At 33.9% G+C, this 16,621-nt stretch overlaps 1 protein-coding gene and 1 long non-coding RNA gene across 6 annotated transcripts in view; one reads left to right on the top strand and one right to left on the bottom strand.

The window, feature by feature from the left end:
* Window positions 1-16,621, top strand: part of Slco1a2 (solute carrier organic anion transporter family member 1A2) — a 115,847-nt gene that overhangs the window by 77,784 nt on the left and 21,442 nt on the right. For all 5 annotated transcript variants that reach the window (XM_087214043.1, XM_087214042.1, XM_013072617.3 and 2 more), the window contains 7 exons: window positions 2,619-2,765; window positions 4,041-4,139; window positions 4,934-5,155; window positions 10,742-10,906; window positions 12,120-12,315; window positions 13,949-14,114; window positions 15,529-15,701. In XM_087214043.1, the coding sequence (XP_087070169.1) occupies window positions 2,619-2,765; window positions 4,041-4,139; window positions 4,934-5,155; window positions 10,742-10,906; window positions 12,120-12,315; window positions 13,949-14,114; window positions 15,529-15,701 (1,168 nt within the window). The remainder of the gene's footprint in view (window positions 1-2,618; window positions 2,766-4,040; window positions 4,140-4,933; window positions 5,156-10,741; window positions 10,907-12,119; window positions 12,316-13,948; window positions 14,115-15,528; window positions 15,702-16,621) is intronic.
* Window positions 691-2,621, bottom strand: LOC147827487 (uncharacterized). The gene is made up of 2 exons (XR_002395352.2): window positions 1,154-2,621; window positions 691-974 (listed from the first exon to the last, which is right to left on the bottom strand). It is a non-coding gene; the product is annotated as an uncharacterized LOC147827487 (long non-coding RNA).

Here is a 16,621-nt window from a genome sequence, read left to right as displayed (position 1 = left end):
GTAAGGCTTTGATTTATATTCTTGTAAAACCAGCCATGATCGCCACACCAGAGTTGAGAAGCAGTGTGCTTTTGTTTTAAATCATAAGAATTTGTCCCCATGTTACAGGATTTTTCATTCCATTTTTATGTCTAATTTTTGAATACCAGTGAAAAAATGTTTAAATTATTGCATATAGATAACAATCATGATTGTATTTATAAAGCCAGTTTTGCTATCATTTTGTTTGCCTAACAACCAGAAAGAAACATGTCACCAACTTTAAAGACATCTCTTCTTTTATCAACTGATTTAAATTAGCCTACTATTAAGCTATATAAACCAAAAAGCATTTGGGTTAATATCATGAGTGTCTATTTGTCTATAAATTGATTTAAGTAGGACTTTTTGGAGGATAATATATATCTGAAAGTTAACACATGTGGAGAGAAACATATATATTAGCCCAGATATGACTCATATTACCAAACGTTAAGGGTTTTATTTGTAAGTGTCCTGTAAGTTTATTAGTTTTTATTCTCAAATGAACTTCGTTCTGGCTCATTCTCTTAAGAACTAGAAGATTGCAAGGGGAAAAATAAAAGGAAAAATAAGATTCATATTCAAAACTATTGAATGAAGCAAGTACCTTACTCAGTTAATAAAACAATTAACAGGCAGATGACCAGACAAGATAAGGTACACAGCACATAAAACAGTTATATTTAATTGGAGTACACTCTCAAATGTTTTTGGCATGGCTCTGAGCCTTTATAACAATATTGATAGGAGTTTCTATTTTCTTGATAGATTTGTACCAGTTTAGCACACTTTTTTGGCTTGACTTTTGTTGCCTTTGCCCATTTTTCTTCTCTTTTCTCATTTTCTCTTTTTCTTTATTTACTTATTCATTCATTCATTCATCTTGGAGTCAGATGTTTTCAAGAGACATTGTAAATGTTGCTTACATTGTTTTTTTCTTCTTAGAGTTTGACCTATTTTATAGGCAAAGCAGAAGGAATGAAAGTAAAACAGCAAAAAGAAAATCAAATGAACTGCCCCTACTCACTTAGTCACTGAACACTTAAAAGACCTCTGGGGTGATAAATCTAAACTTCAATCTCACTGTAAACATGCCAGGCTATCCTATAGCTAGCTGTCTGTGTCCCCTTACCAGGATGAAGAGTCAGATGCTTTCTTGTTCCTTTTCCAGACTTGGAAGATCCATCTGCTGATCTGCAGCAGGCGATTTTTCTTCACATGGGACACCGCTTGTCAAAGTGCACAATCATGATGGCATAGAGGATGAATGATTACTTGGAGATGAGACTTAGTTCAATCATTGAGAGGCACAAAGGGGCTATCTCAAATGAGAGCACCCAGCATTAGGGAGACTCTCAGGAGAAGCCCTGAAGCTGAGAACTCTCCAGATTTTATTTAGAATATCAGTGGAAATGGAAAATGCAGACAAAAAACAGTTTGAGAAAGGAGCTGTCTCAAGGATGAGCAGTTTCTTTGGGGAAAGAGGAATGATAATGGCCAGCCACAACATGCTTCACTAATCTAAACTTCTTGTTTAACCATTCATTTCTCATAGAAACTATGTGCTTTTACCCTGCAATTTAGCCATTCACTTCTCACTGGGCTTGTGTGCTTTTGCTCCACAGTTTAATCATTGACTCTTGGCCAAATCCCCCACAGGCAAAGACACAGATATACATCTCAGAGTTCTCTCCTTTTCCCTTTCAATTCCCTGTGGTCTAGTATTGTTATACTATTAAGTAGCTGCTCTTCCAGTGATTGGAGTGAATTAATTAAAAGTTATTTGATATAAGAAAAGAAAAAGATGGAAATAAAGACTTTGTAAATAGGGAGGGGTGGAGGGATTGAAGGGAGAGAGGGGGATGGGGAAAAAATAACCAAGATATATCACATAAAGGTACAAATTCCCAATGATGAATGTCATCATATTGTATACCTAAAATGTACCAATAAAATTAATGAATAAAAAAAGTTATTTGATGGCTACAGTATACAACAGGCTCTTTAGAAAAAAAAATGATTGCTACCCAGATAGATAGTTTTAGTTTTTATGAAGTAATCAAATTTGTAAGGAATCAAACTTTAGTGAAACTCATGTTTAAATCTTATATAGAATAAATTATAGAGGTTTTTTTATTGCATTGTGAATGTGTTTTTTCTCCCCTCAAAGTTGTATAGGAACAGGGTAGCACTTTAACAGCGAACTGGTTCCAGGGCTTGATGGTAAACTGAATCTCTAAGGGTGGGAGGAAATCTTGATTTTTGGAGTTTGTCAATTTCTATGGTGTAAATACTATTAAACTACCAATGTGTTGGCACTAAATACTAAAAAAAAAAAAAAGCATGTATAGTTATCTCTCTAATTTGAGTAGGTACTGGCTGAAGCATAACATTTATACTTCTAAATGATTTTCTCTCCTCAAAAAAAAAAAAGCAACAGGAAAAACAAGTTATTCATTGCTGACATAGTAATATAAATTACTGAGAAGGGGCCATGGTCATAAAGGAACTGTGAAATACAGAAAATTTTCAATTAAGTATCACTAACACTTACTTTCAAAGCACTAATACTATTGTTTTTGTTTGTTTTAATACAGAGTGTGTGAAAGAAGTTAAATCCTTCATGTGGGTGTATGTACTAATGGGAAATATTATACGTGGAATGGGTGAGACACCCATCATGCCTTTGGGTATTTCCTATATAGAAGATTTTTCCAAATCTGAAAACTCTCCATTATATATTGGTAAGCCTGAGAATCTTCCTTAGCTCCTTTTCAGGACAGCAAGTTCCTTGAGAGTAGAAATTGTTTATTTGGACTCATTATTTCCAGAATGATGAGCCAAGGGCCTTGGTGCACTGGACCAAGCTGTTTGAATGGAACAATTATAGCTCACTCCAAACAAGCCACTTTTCTATCGATCTTTTGTTATGGGAAATACCACTAATCTAATGCCCTTTGAGTCTTCTGAGTCCTGTGTATTCTTGATGTCACACTATATCCATCTGTTGAGATTTACTAGAATTTTTTCTAAAATGTTCCTTAGATTCAAATCTTTTCTCATTATTTTCACTACCTGCATTTTTATTCAACTTTTCATTACTTATCCAAAAGTTACTCTTCTTTATTACTCATTTTATAGCTAGTATTTTATACTTTCTTATAAACATTCTCACAGTATAATCTTTTTCAAATATTGTTTTAATCATATGTGCACTACAATGTTCACAACACCCACTGGCTTCTTATTTATTAAATCTGATCTCTTATTTATCATGGCTGTGTACCCTATTAATCTATTTAGTTTTCTATAGTTTTTCTTCATCATCATCATCCTCCTCACCAAGCTTTTCCATGTAAGGCTCCTGTGTCGGCCATCCTTCTGTTACTTATACAATACCAGGAATAATCTCTTTATAAGAAGAACAAGGTTTATTTTGGTTCACAGTTTTGGAGGTCCATGATTGGTTGGCCCCACTCCTTTTGGGCCTGTTATGAGTCCACACATCATGGCAGAAGAATGTGGTACAGTTAAATCAGTTACCCCATAACTGGGAAATGAAAGAAAAGTGAAAGGGCTGGGTCCCACAGTCCCCTTTGAGGGCTACCTCCCCACAGTGGTCTGAAGGCCTTCTACTAGACACTATCTCTTCGAGGTTTCTCCACCTCCCTACAAGACCAACCCTCTAGCACACAGATTTTTGGTGGGGGTGGGGTGGGGCGCTCCAGATCAAACTACAACAGCTTCTTTCTCAACATAAACATACACAGATGTCACTTATATGTACGCCAAATTAATTTTGTTATAAGTTGAGAATCTATGTTGAAAATATTTGACCTATGGGTATAGTTATATAGCAGAGTGCTTGCATACCAAGGCACTATGTACAATCACCAGCATCACCACCAAAATAAAGCTAAAATGTAAGGTAAAAACAAATCAATATTAATGCTTTTTGTGAAACCAGAACTTTTTATATGAGTATCTAACTTTAACTTTATGTTTTTGTTTTCTTTTAGGGTTTATAGAAACAGGAACTATCATTGGTCCTTTGATTGGGCTTTTGTTAGCATCATTCTGTGCAAACCTTTATGTAGACATGGGATCTGTAAACACAGGTAATTCAGTAAAACCTATTTATATGACATCTAAAGTACCCAAAAAACCCAGATATTTAAAACATATAATCACTGCCTTATGTGACCATAATATGGTTAGATTATCACTAACCAAATGGAGTAAACAGTTGAACAAGATAAAATGCTAATCTCCTGACTCAAAATCCATTGCTCTTTGTACTACATCTCAACCTTATTTTGGCTTCAAAAGGTTTAAGTACATAGGTTTTAATTTATTTTAATCAAGCAATTACTTGTGGATAATGAAATAAATCTTTCAGTTATTTAGTAAGAAGAATTTATAAACTCCCTCTAACTTAGGATAATCAGAATTATTTATTGCTGGATGATATCACAACACATCATATTGTCAGATACATTTTAAAATGTATTTAACTGATTCATAAAACAATTGTACGTATTAATGGGGTACCATATGATAGTTCCATACATATATAATATATCAAAACATTATATAATGTTTTCATCAATTTAAAAATATCTATTTCCTCAAAGATACACCATTTCTTTATGGTAAAAATTTTCAGAATATTTTCTTTTAGCTTTCTGAAATATACAGTGAATAATCACTATTGATAATCACTCTACTTCCCCAAAGCACTCTAGAACTTTTTTCTCCTACCTAACATTAACTTGGCACCCATTGATAAGTTTTATGAATGTCTGCATTATATATACATTTTATATTTATATAAAATGAGAATTTCAATAGCTGTCTATAACTTGTACAGGAAATGATACAAGCTAACAAATATGTATATATTTCTTTACAGATGATCTGACCATAACTCCCACTGATACTCGTTGGGTTGGTGCATGGTGGTTTGGCTTTTTGATTTGTGCAGGAGTGAATGTCCTCACTGCCATTCCTTTTTTCTTTTTGCCCAAAACACTTCCAAAGGAAGGACTAGAGGATAATCCTGACATCATTAAAAATGACAAAGAGGAAAAACATAGAGAAGAACTCAAGAAGAAAAAGCAGGGAATCACTAAAGGTAAATATAAACATTTTAAATACTCTACTTTTTAATTTATGTAGATATGTCTGTATTTTAGTTTGACCCTACAATATGCTATTCTGTCTTAAGACAATCTGCCATTAATAGCCACCAGTCAGTAATGTCCAAGTATACTGATTTCACATGTCTTATTACTTGAGGACAAATGATATAATTTGGAAGGTGAATTAGATCAGTGCTTATATAACATTTTAAGTCAATCTGGACACTCAATAAGCAAATATATTTTGTCCCATCTTCTTAAAAAAACTATTTTACAGAGGTCAAGTATAATTTTAAAAAATTAACAAATTCAAGACAATGGTTATAATAGGAAAATATACATTTATTTTAATAGAATAGTTCTATAATCAAAAGTTTGGCTTAGTTATAATCTTCCTGGAAGTTATGGCAGAAAAAGAAAATGTGATAGGCTAATACTTCTCTATGTTTCATATAGTGATGAGTAATAATTTCAAAGAGAAACTATTCCCCAAGTAAAACCTGTTTAAAAAAAGGAAGGAAGGAAGGAAGGAGAAAGAAAGAAAGGAGGAAAGAAAGAAAGAAAGAAGGAAAGAAAGAAAGAAAGAAATTATCACTTTAGATTTTATGATACAAGTAAGATTGAGCTATGAAGAAATTTTCAAGTAAATGCAGGGACATATCTCGTACAATGTTGGTCTTGGTGTTTTTGTTTGTTTATTTTTTCTTTTTAACATAGATTCTCAATCAAAATTCAAAGCATAATTTATGTTTCAGTGAGAAACTAAGACAGTCTAAGTATTTAGTTTTGAAGAACACTGATTCTTGATCACTTGATGTGATTTAGAATCACCTAGGAAATTTAAAAAATTACTGATGCTTGGATGTTCTATGGTATTTTTAAGAGGTTTAAGCAAAATAATACGGAGTGTTGTCTGGGCATTGGAATTCTTAGATTGTTTTATTTAGAGAATGGGGAGGGGCTGTTACCTTATCTGTAAAATGGGAATAATAATGACACTTTTTAATGTGGTTGTTATGTAAAGGTAAAAGCAATTCTGACATACATCAGTCTTATTATTTCTACTAGTATTTTATTTTTATTGTTGATATTGCAATTTCCACTATCATTCTTAAGCTATAATACTGATTTACACAGAATTCTTATTAATAGCTACAAACTCACTTAAAACACCACTGAACATAATTTAATAGTTCTTGGTATCATTACAAACTAATTCAGAATCTTGGAAGTTCTCAGCATCATGATTAATAATTCTCAAAGAGGAGGAGCAGAGGCACCTCCAGCACTGAGGAGGTGAGCTACAGGACAACCCCCAACCCCTGTTGAAATGAGAAGACCCTTAAATAAGTCTCAGAACCAGACTTCCAGATTACTCAAAGCAATCCCAAAGGGAAATGAGGTGGATCGATCTGACACTCAACTACCTGGACTCCCTGAACTGGCAACAAAAGAGTATCTGGAAAAAATGAAATCAGAAATAATTTCTCAGATAACAAAAGAGATCATGCACATAGTGCAAGACATGATTAATAAATCTAGAGAGAACACAGATTAAAAAAATAGAGGACCGAGGTCCTGATGGCTTCACTGCTGAACTCCACAGGAGATTTAAAGAACTATCATCATTACTGTTTAAACTCATCAAGGAAACTGAAAGGGAAGCAAGGCTTCCAAATTCATTCCTAGAAGCAAGTGTTACTTTGATTCCAAAACCAGGGAAAGATGCAACCCAACAAGAGAACGGCAGGCCAATCTACCTAATGAACATAGATGCAAAAATCCTCAAGAAGACATTGGCAAACAGAATACAGAGGGTCATCAAGAAGATCATACACCCTGACCAAGTCAGATTTATCCCAGGGATGCAAGGATGGTTCAACATACGTAAATCCATAAATATAATACACTATATTAACAGAGCCAAGCACAAAAACCTTATGAACATCTCAATAGATACAGAAAAAGCACTTGACAAATCCTACACCCACTCATGATAAAAACCCTACAGAAAATTGGAATAGAAGATCGTTATCGCAACCTGATTAAGGCTATCTAGGAAAAACCAACAGCCAACATCATACTAAATGGTCAAAAACTGAAAACTTTCATGTTAAAATCAGGATCAAGACAAAGATGCCCACTATCACCACTCCTGTTCAATATAGTTCTGGAAACATTAGCCACAGCAATTAGAAAAGAGAAAGAAATAAAAGGAATAAAGATAAGAAAGGAAGAAGTTAAACTGTCATTATTTGATGATGATATGATACTTTACATAGAAGACTCAAAAAATTCTGCCAAAAGACTTCTAGTCTTAATTGACAGATTCAGTAGAGTACCTGGATACAAGGTCAACACTCAAAAAGCAATAGCCTTCTTATACACAAATAGCAGACTCACTGAGAGAGAAATTAGGGAAACAATTCCTTTTACAATAGCATCCAAAAAAATGAAATATCTAGGAAGCAATCTAACAAAGGAAGCAAAAGACCTCTACACTGAAAACTACAGCACTCTGAAAAAAGAGACTGAAGAGGATATAAGAAAATGGAAAGACATCCCTTACTCCTGGGTAGGAAGAACCAATATAGTGAAAATGACCATACTTTCAAAACTACTATGTAGATTTAATGCAATGCCAATTGAAATTTCAACAATATACTTCACAGAACTAGAGAAAACAATCCAAAATTTCATTTGGAACCAGAAGAGACCTAGATTAGCAAAAGCAATTCTAAGCAACAGAGACATGGCAGGAGGTATCACAATCCCCAACTTGAAACTAGACTACAAACTACTGTGACAAAAGCAGTATGGTACTGGCAAAGAAACAGACCTGAGGACCAGTGGAATAGTTTAGAAGAGGCAGAAACAACTCCAGACATACTCAGCCACCTCATCTTTGACAAAGGAGTCAACCACCCCCATTGGAGGAAAGATAGCCTCTTTAATAAATGATGTTGGAAAACTGGATTTCAACCTGCCAAAGATTAAAACTAGACCCATATCTATCATCATGTCCTAACTAAGATCGAAGTGGATTGAAGATCTAAATATTAAAACAGAAACACTAAACTTGCTGGAAGATAAGTTAGGTAGAGCTCTTGAAGACATTGGCATAGGAAAAGACTTTATGAACAAAAACCTCAGCAGCATGGAAACTAGCATAAAGAATCAACAACTGGGATCTCATCTTACTAAAAAGCTTCCGCATTGCAAGAGAAACCACCAACAGAGCTAAGAGACAACCTATAATGTGGTAAAACATTTTTAGCAGCTGTATCTCAGACAAAGGACTACTATCAAGAATATACAAAGAATTTTTAAAAATCAGACCCCCCAAATTTAAAGACCCAATTCAAAAATGGGCATCTGAAATGAACAGACATTTCTCAAACACAGAAGTAGAAATAGCAAATAAATATATGAAAAAATGATCAAGGGCTGGGGATTTAGCTCCATGGTTCTGCCGCCTGCCTTGCAAATGGAAGGACCCAAGTTCAATCCCTGGTACCAAAAAAAAAAAAAAAAAAAAAGATCAACATCACTGATCATTTGAGAGATGCAGATGAAAACAACACTGAGATTCCACCGCACCCCAGAAAGAATGGCTGCTATCATGAAATCAACCAATAACAAATGCTAGCAGGGATGTGGGTAAAAAGGAACCCTGCTCCACTGTTGGTGGGAGTGTAGACTGGTGCAACCACTGTGGAAATCAGTATGGAGATACTTCAAAGAACTAGGACTGGAAGTCCCATTGGACCCAGCTATTCCCCTGCTGGGTATCTTCCCCAAAGAATTAAAAGAATCATACCACAGTGATATATGTGCACCCATGTTCATAGCAGCACAGTTTGTAATAGCTAAACCTTGGAAGCAGCCCAATTTCCCGTCAACTGGAGACTGGATAAAGATGTGGGTTTTTTTATATATATAAAATGGAGTACTACTCAGCCATAAAGAATGAGAAACTAGAGATATTTATAGTTAAATTGATGCACATTGAGGCGATACTCTTAAGTGAAATAAATAGGACACACATGTGTAAATACTGAATTGATTCTCTAGTGTGAGAAGCTGAAAGTATAAATAAGGACTAAAAGATATAATAGATAATGTGAAATAGGAAGAAAAGGGATAAATGGGAAGGAGAAATGGGAGGGGTAGGGGAGAAGAAAGAAGGGAATGGAATTAATATGAGAAAAGGAAAAAATGGAAATAAAGTCTATGTAAATAGGGAGGGATGGAGGGGTTGAAGGGAGGGCAAGGGAATGGGGAAAACATAAGAAACAAGAGAGATTATGTAAAGGTGCAAATTTCCAAAGATAAATGTCATTATATTGTATACCTAAAATGTACCAATAAAAATAATTTAGAATAAAAAATACTTCTCAAAGAGCTAATATGCACTGATAAAGGACATGAACACATAACATTGTGGTCTGTGATTTTATTTCAACTTTAAAACTATGAAAAAGTTTAGCATAGTATAAAACATATGAAAAATAAATTTGAACTACTGAGTCTCATCTATTAGGGCAAAGATATCAACAAATAAGAGTACTTTGAAAATCTATGTAATCTCACCTCTACTATGTACCTGACTCCGAAATATGAGTTCTATCCCTAGAATTCATTCTTTGAATGAAATTGTCCTTCTCCCTTACCGATGGTTTATTTACTGATACCTTATTCTTGAATGGATTTTAGGCTATTTATTAGCAAATGAGGATAGTACAAATAAGTATATCAAGACAGAGATCATTATGATAGGAAAAGTGAAAAGAAATTAAAAATGAGAATTTGAGCCAAACGTTGCAGTGTGACTCAACTCATTTATTAAAGAAAGACACACATTTGCTCTGAGCCTTTTGAAAGAGGGAAAAAATTTTGTTAAGTCATTTACATTGTCCTTAGTATATACCAAGTGGATGGCTCAGCCACTCTGGGAGTGAGACCTGTAGGTTGGGGTTTTAAAAAATATCTCTATGGGGTTCTAATGTACATTTTGTTTTACACCACTGGCAGAGCCACTGAAATGTTTCTTGAGAAGCAGAAAAATTATACTTGGGCAAATTTTTATACCATCCATACCCACATATATCTTCATTTTTTATGTTCAAGTTGATAATATCAGTATTTTAATGTGTATCTCTTTATGAAAGTGATTTCCTCCCAAACTTTAGAAAGCAGCACAAGTGTCTTTCATTCTAGCTTGGCTCTAGGGAAGAGAGAATTTTGCTAGAAGGAAAAAAGGGAAGGATAAAACATAAACGCTGTGGGAAGAGGCGCTGTTTCAGTGTCTTTTCAGTTTTGATTTAAAACGAAATGCACTGTAGTGATGTATTAAAGGCAAAACGATAGTGTTCTAATTCTTATCCAGCCAGTTGCACCACTGACTTTCAGAAGCTATGAAAACAATGATGTATAACTTTAGCTTCTCAGCAGTAAAAAGAATTAACAAACATATGTATCTTTTAAAACAATCCAGGAGAGAGTTTGATGATTTAGGAAAACACCAGTCACAAAATGCAAAGCCAAAATAGTTTGATGGTGTTGTCCTTTTATTTCAGATTTTTTACCATTCATGAAAAGTCTGTCGTGCAATCCAATTTACATGCTTTTCATACTTATAAGTGTGCTGCAGTTCAATGCATTTATTAATATGTTCTCCTTCATGCCTAAATATCTGGAACAGCAGTATGGAAAATCAACAGCAGAAGCAATCTTTCTCATTGGTATGTTTGTTTTTCTCTGCTTTAGTAGCTGACTTTCTTTGCCTCCCATGACATGGTGAACAACATGATGGTGGGACTATAAATCTCCTAAGTTGAAGCGTTTTAGGATATTTCTTTCTCTGATAAATTTCCTTTTTATACTCTTTAAGAAAATCAAGAAAGAGTATGGAAGGTAAAAGGCCAGAAATATCCTTTCTTCTCTCTTCTGCTCTCTCTCCAGAGTGCAAATTCATAATATTTATGGGAATCTTAGGGAATGCAAATATTATCAATCATTAAAGAAGCAATCCCTTAATTTAAAAAGGAATGCAGAATTAAATTATTAGGGTTCAACATTTTACTCTGATTTTATTCTTGGCTTCAGTTCATGAAATCTGCGTTCCTCCTAATTTCATTCCATGGTCTCCCTTAGGTGTCTCTGCAGCCACAGACAGTCTGCTTTACCTATTGTTACAGTAACCCTAATCATTGTACCCTTCCTTGGGTTTTTCCTAGGATATTTTTACTCTTGAAAAATGTCTATCCAAAGTTACCTACACCTATATTACCTAGGATGCTATGAAAATTTTTAATATGAGTCCCCCATCTCAGACACAATAAATCAGACACAATCGTATGAGAGTCTAGAATGGATGGGTAACAAGCTCCTCCAGGAATATGATTCAGTGAGCCAGATATTAGCATTGTATGAATGACACCAAGGGCTACCTTTCCCTTTCTTTTCTTTTTTTCCCATTTATTATGAGTGAGGATTGTTGAGAATAAGTGTACTGGTCAGTAGAAGCAGGATACAAATTGTAACTATGCTAGACAGCTAGAGACTCAGCAAAGTGATCTTTTAAAGTTGAGTCAAATTCTTAATAACCAGAATGGGAATAAATAGCCAAAATATCATATATATTTGTGATAGGATAGAAATTAATGACTTACTCATTAACTTTGACTTGGTACTTCTATCTACATCCTAAGAAAAGAGATTGATCCTTGCCTAAAAGAAAAAACAGTCTTTTAGAATATACTTTGACATTATGCATCATTTCAGAATCTCCCTGGATGTCATGAGTAACTACGTGGGGTTAAAGTCAATGCAAGCTAGACTTACTTTCTTAAAGAAGGAAAAAAGACTTTCTGAAAGAAGATATTTTAGACAAAAGTTATAACGTATTTGTTCCTTTGTTGTTGCTTTGTAAGTAATATTTTATTTGCATTTTAGGTATTTATAATTTACCTCCAATATGCATTGGATATATAGTTGGTGGCTTAATTATGAAGAAGTTCAAGATTACTGTAAAGCAAGCTGCCCACATAGCATTTTGGTTATCCATATTTGAGTACCTTCTCTATTTTTTATCTTTTCTCATGACCTGTGATAATTCTCCAGTTGCTGGCATAACTACTTCTTATGAAGGGTATGTTGATTTCTAATGAATGGTATATTCTTTCAAGAACTAATTACTAATACATTTTCTCCAGTGCTGTGCATGACCAGATCATTTGCTTAGAAGTCAATGGCAGTGAAACCATGGTTGTCCTATATCTTCCTTGCCCCTGTCACTCATATACTAATCTATACAGTCCATAGGCTTATTAAAGAGGTTGGGAACATATCAGAGAGTGAGTGAATTTATGAGTGCTATGTGTGTTATGCGTGTGGTTGTCAATGTGATGTCCTGGTGGACATCAAAATGTACATAAAGAAAATTCCCTATAGTTTTAGCTTGTATTAGGATATATTATCCATATATTTTACATTCCCATCAGGAGATAAAACTAAGAATTGACTATACAGTCTACAGAGGCTCTATATGTATCCACAGTGGGCTTAAATTTAGCATAATTGGATGCTAATATATAAAATTAATTAGTATGCAAATTTATGTATTTTACTTATATAGCTACATCTAAAGTATTGAATACTTTTATATTTAGATTTTAATTTTAGACTTGAGGACTATCTGGGTTTATAGAAAGATTTTTCTACAGTGATATGGAATTTTAAAAGCTCACTTTAGGGCATATTTAGATAACCATCAGTTAAATGAAATAAAACCCTAAAATTTATAAGATGGAATCACTTCAAATGTAAAATCATAGAGTAATTTTATATACATTATCTGATATGAGTCTGGCACACTCCATTTAAGACAGGTATTATTATTTTCATTTTATAGGAAGAAATCAAACTTCTCAGGGGTTCAGTGACAAAAGAAGTTAATGGGAAACCTCTTCTACCACATATGTGGCTTCTATATGTGGCTTTTAGCTGGTCATGGTGGCACATGCCTGTAATCCTTCTGTACTCTGGGAGGTTGAGATAGGAGGATTTCAACCCCACCCTATGCAACTTAGCAACCTAGTGAGATGTCTTAAAATAAAAAATGAATATGAAAAAGACCTGGATATGTGGCTCAGTGCAAGGCCCCTGAGTTCAATCCCCAGTACCACAAACAATACCAACAAAAACGAATATTTAAAATTTCTTAAAGATTATGTCCATCTCAGAGTTAGGATTTGAATTTAGTCTGGACTCCCATATTTGGCTCTTTCAATCATTACAAGTGCTGGATACTTTCTTTACTAGAAGAATGTGTTTATTCACTCAAGTAGATATTCTGGCTAGTGTTTCTGGCACTAAATGCATTTTCTACGTTATGAATGGAACTCACAGATTTTGATCTCAAAGTTACATCTCCCTTGTTGCTTTCCACCATATGAGCCAACCACAGAGATTAGGTCTTCTTCATTTTTCATTTCTAATATTACCTAGAAAAATTCTTCCCACACAGTAGGTATATAATTACATTTGTTTATTGACAGTATATTTTCTGAAATAAATTATTGAAAAAGTGGTTCTATGATCCCTGAAGCAAGCAATTTTTATGCCTGAACTACGTACTATGTAGGCTACATTGATGGTTAGGTGATTTCTATTTCTGTTTTTGGGAAAGAGAGGAATGTAACTGGAGATTGTGATGAAAAATGGGGAAAAATCATGCTTGAATACTCTTTTAATCTTCATGGTATTATTTTAAATCATTTCAGAATTCAACAAGAGTTATATGTGGGAAATAAGGTCCTTGCTGACTGCAATAAAGGTTGCAACTGTCCAACTAAAATATGGGATCCTGTGTGTGGAGACAATGATTTATCGTATATGTCAGCTTGCCTTGCTGGTTGTGAAACATCTGTTGGAACTGGACTGAGCATGGTAACATCCTGGTAGCCTTTTTGAACAGAACTCTGTTTTTTCATTAATTTTATCGGTACATTTTAGGTATACAATATGATGACATTCATCATTGGGAATTTGTACCTTTACATGATATATCTTGGTTCTTATTTTTTCCCCACGTCCCTGCCCTCCCTTCAACCCCTCCATCCCTCCCTATTTACACAGACTTTGTTTTCATTGTTTCCTTTTCTCATATTAATTCCATTCCCTTCTTTCCTTTCCCCTACCTCTCCCACTTCCCCTTCCCCTTTGCCCCTTTTCTTCCTATTTCACAATATCTGTTATACATTTTGATCCCTATTTACACCTTCAGTTTCTCATACCAGAGAAACTATTTGGTATTTACACGTGTGTAAATTTATTTCACTTAAGAGTATGGCCTCAAGAACTTTTACGCACTGCAAAAGCAATTTCTGACTATAAACTGCCTACATTTGCTAAAAGTAAAATTATTCTTTCTGAAAACCAGATTAATTTGTTTGTGGACAACTTAAATTATTTTCTATATAAATACTTTATTACCTTTTGTTTCCTCTATCTGAGCACTGGTTTGTAATTTCCAAGCAGTTTAATATTTTCCTCAAATGATATAGGTTAAAATACCCTAAACAGGAACACTTTTTATCTTCAACATTAAGTTGGAAATTTTGATCTCAGTTATCCAATTAATTCCTGTATTTTTTCTATGAATATGTGTCTATAGGCTGTTTTTCACATTGCGATAGTTTTTTAACAAGACATGGTTAGGCATACATTGTTGCCTCAGAAATGTCTCAATACCTATAAAGTTGTTTGTTTTTCAAAGTAAAATATAAAGTTGGTTGATAGTCAAAGTTGAATATAAGTTTTGATTCTTAATAAGTCCTACATAAAATTATTTACATACATTGCATAATTTTTAAAGGATCGACAAAGATTTTTTATTTGTAAACATCTTCGTATTAGAACTGAGTACTCTGAAACAGATAGCTTTTTATAGTGTTGTTATAAAGCATTATTTTTTTAAATATGTTTAGAAGAACTAAGTTAGTGCAGATTTATTTCATATGTATTTAGAAAAAAAATCTAGACTTTTGGAATTACTCTCCTATTCTTTGTTTTATAGTATAACCCTGAGATACACTATAAAGGACATGAGAACAAAGGAACAGGCAGCCTCCCATCATGTGTGTGTGTGTGTGTGTGTGTGTGTGTGTGTGTGTTTGGAGTGGAGGTGTTGGGAATCAAACCTAGGGCCTCACACATGCTAGGCAAGTGCTCTATCACCGAGCTATACCCCAGCCCCAGAAACCTCCTTCTTGATCCAACTGGCTATGTGCAAAACACTTTCATTTTGTGTTCAAATTTTTTTTCCAGCTTAAATAGAGTAATTCATTACTTTTTTAAACAGGTGTTTCAAAACTGTAGCTGCATTCAAACATCAGGAAATGCATCTGCAGTGCTCGGGTTGTGCTACAAAGGCTATGACTGTTCCTTGATGCTCCAGTACTTCTTAATCTTGTCAACAGTTTGCAGTTTCATTTATTCTTTAGCGGCCATTCCTGGTTATATGGTTCTCCTGAGGTAAAATTATCATTTCCTTTATTTAGATTTCTTTCTGGTCATTTGGTAATGTAACTTTTTCCTTAAAAAAGAGCCACTTGGAACTCTGGGTATCTAAGAACTCAGTGCTCAAATATGCCATTTATTCAAGGTTTTGCATTAAACATCAAATTTTACATAATACTAAAGTAAGATATTTAAATATGAAGGACATTTCCTTCTATATCCTTCCCCATTTTCTTTATTTTTTGAGCAGAATGAGTGAACTTCTTGTTGTTTAGGACAAGAAGAGACTCATTTATAAAATGTTAAAATGTTGTATTTATATGTTTTTATATCCACACAAATGGAGGTGTGCTATAAGCCTTGTTCTGGTTCCTAAGGTACATGAATAGATAAAGTCACCAAGTAGTGACAGTACCTAAGAGTTGATTTCATACCACTACACAAGTGTTTCCCTTTCCTTATAGCCTCTTTAACACTTGGAATTATCTAACTTTCTGATGTTGCCTATTCTAATTAGTATGGAATGGTGGCTTATGGATGTTTTTATGTTTGATATGTAGTAAAAGTAAGCTTCTCTCTGAGTTTTATTTTTTTAGCTATTGAGACTTCTGCTTTAAGATTCTTATTCACTTTTTTCACATTTTTTCTGTATTTATCTTTTCCTTACTAATTTGGATGGTTATTTGTAAATGATAGATGTCATATGCATGATATAATTATCTTCTAATCTGTTATATTTCTTTTAATTTTTCTGCTGCACCATTTATGAAATGAAATCCAAACAATTGTACTTATGCATTTGTGGTTAGGGGGTCACATTTAAAAGGTGTTTCCCGATTTTTAATTTCTAAAAATATAACCTTAAATTTTATCCTAACAGCTTTACAATTTTACTATTTACCTCTTTAAACCATTTCAAGTCTATATGTGGTACA

The sequence above is a fragment of the Heterocephalus glaber genome, unplaced genomic scaffold (genome assembly GCF_053883595.1).
Source record: "Heterocephalus glaber isolate CG9 unplaced genomic scaffold, H.glaber_assembly_v1.0 deba00001444, whole genome shotgun sequence".
Classification (NCBI taxonomy): Eukaryota; Metazoa; Chordata; class Mammalia; order Rodentia; family Bathyergidae; genus Heterocephalus; species Heterocephalus glaber.
This window is presented reverse-complemented; position numbering and strand designations above follow the sequence as displayed.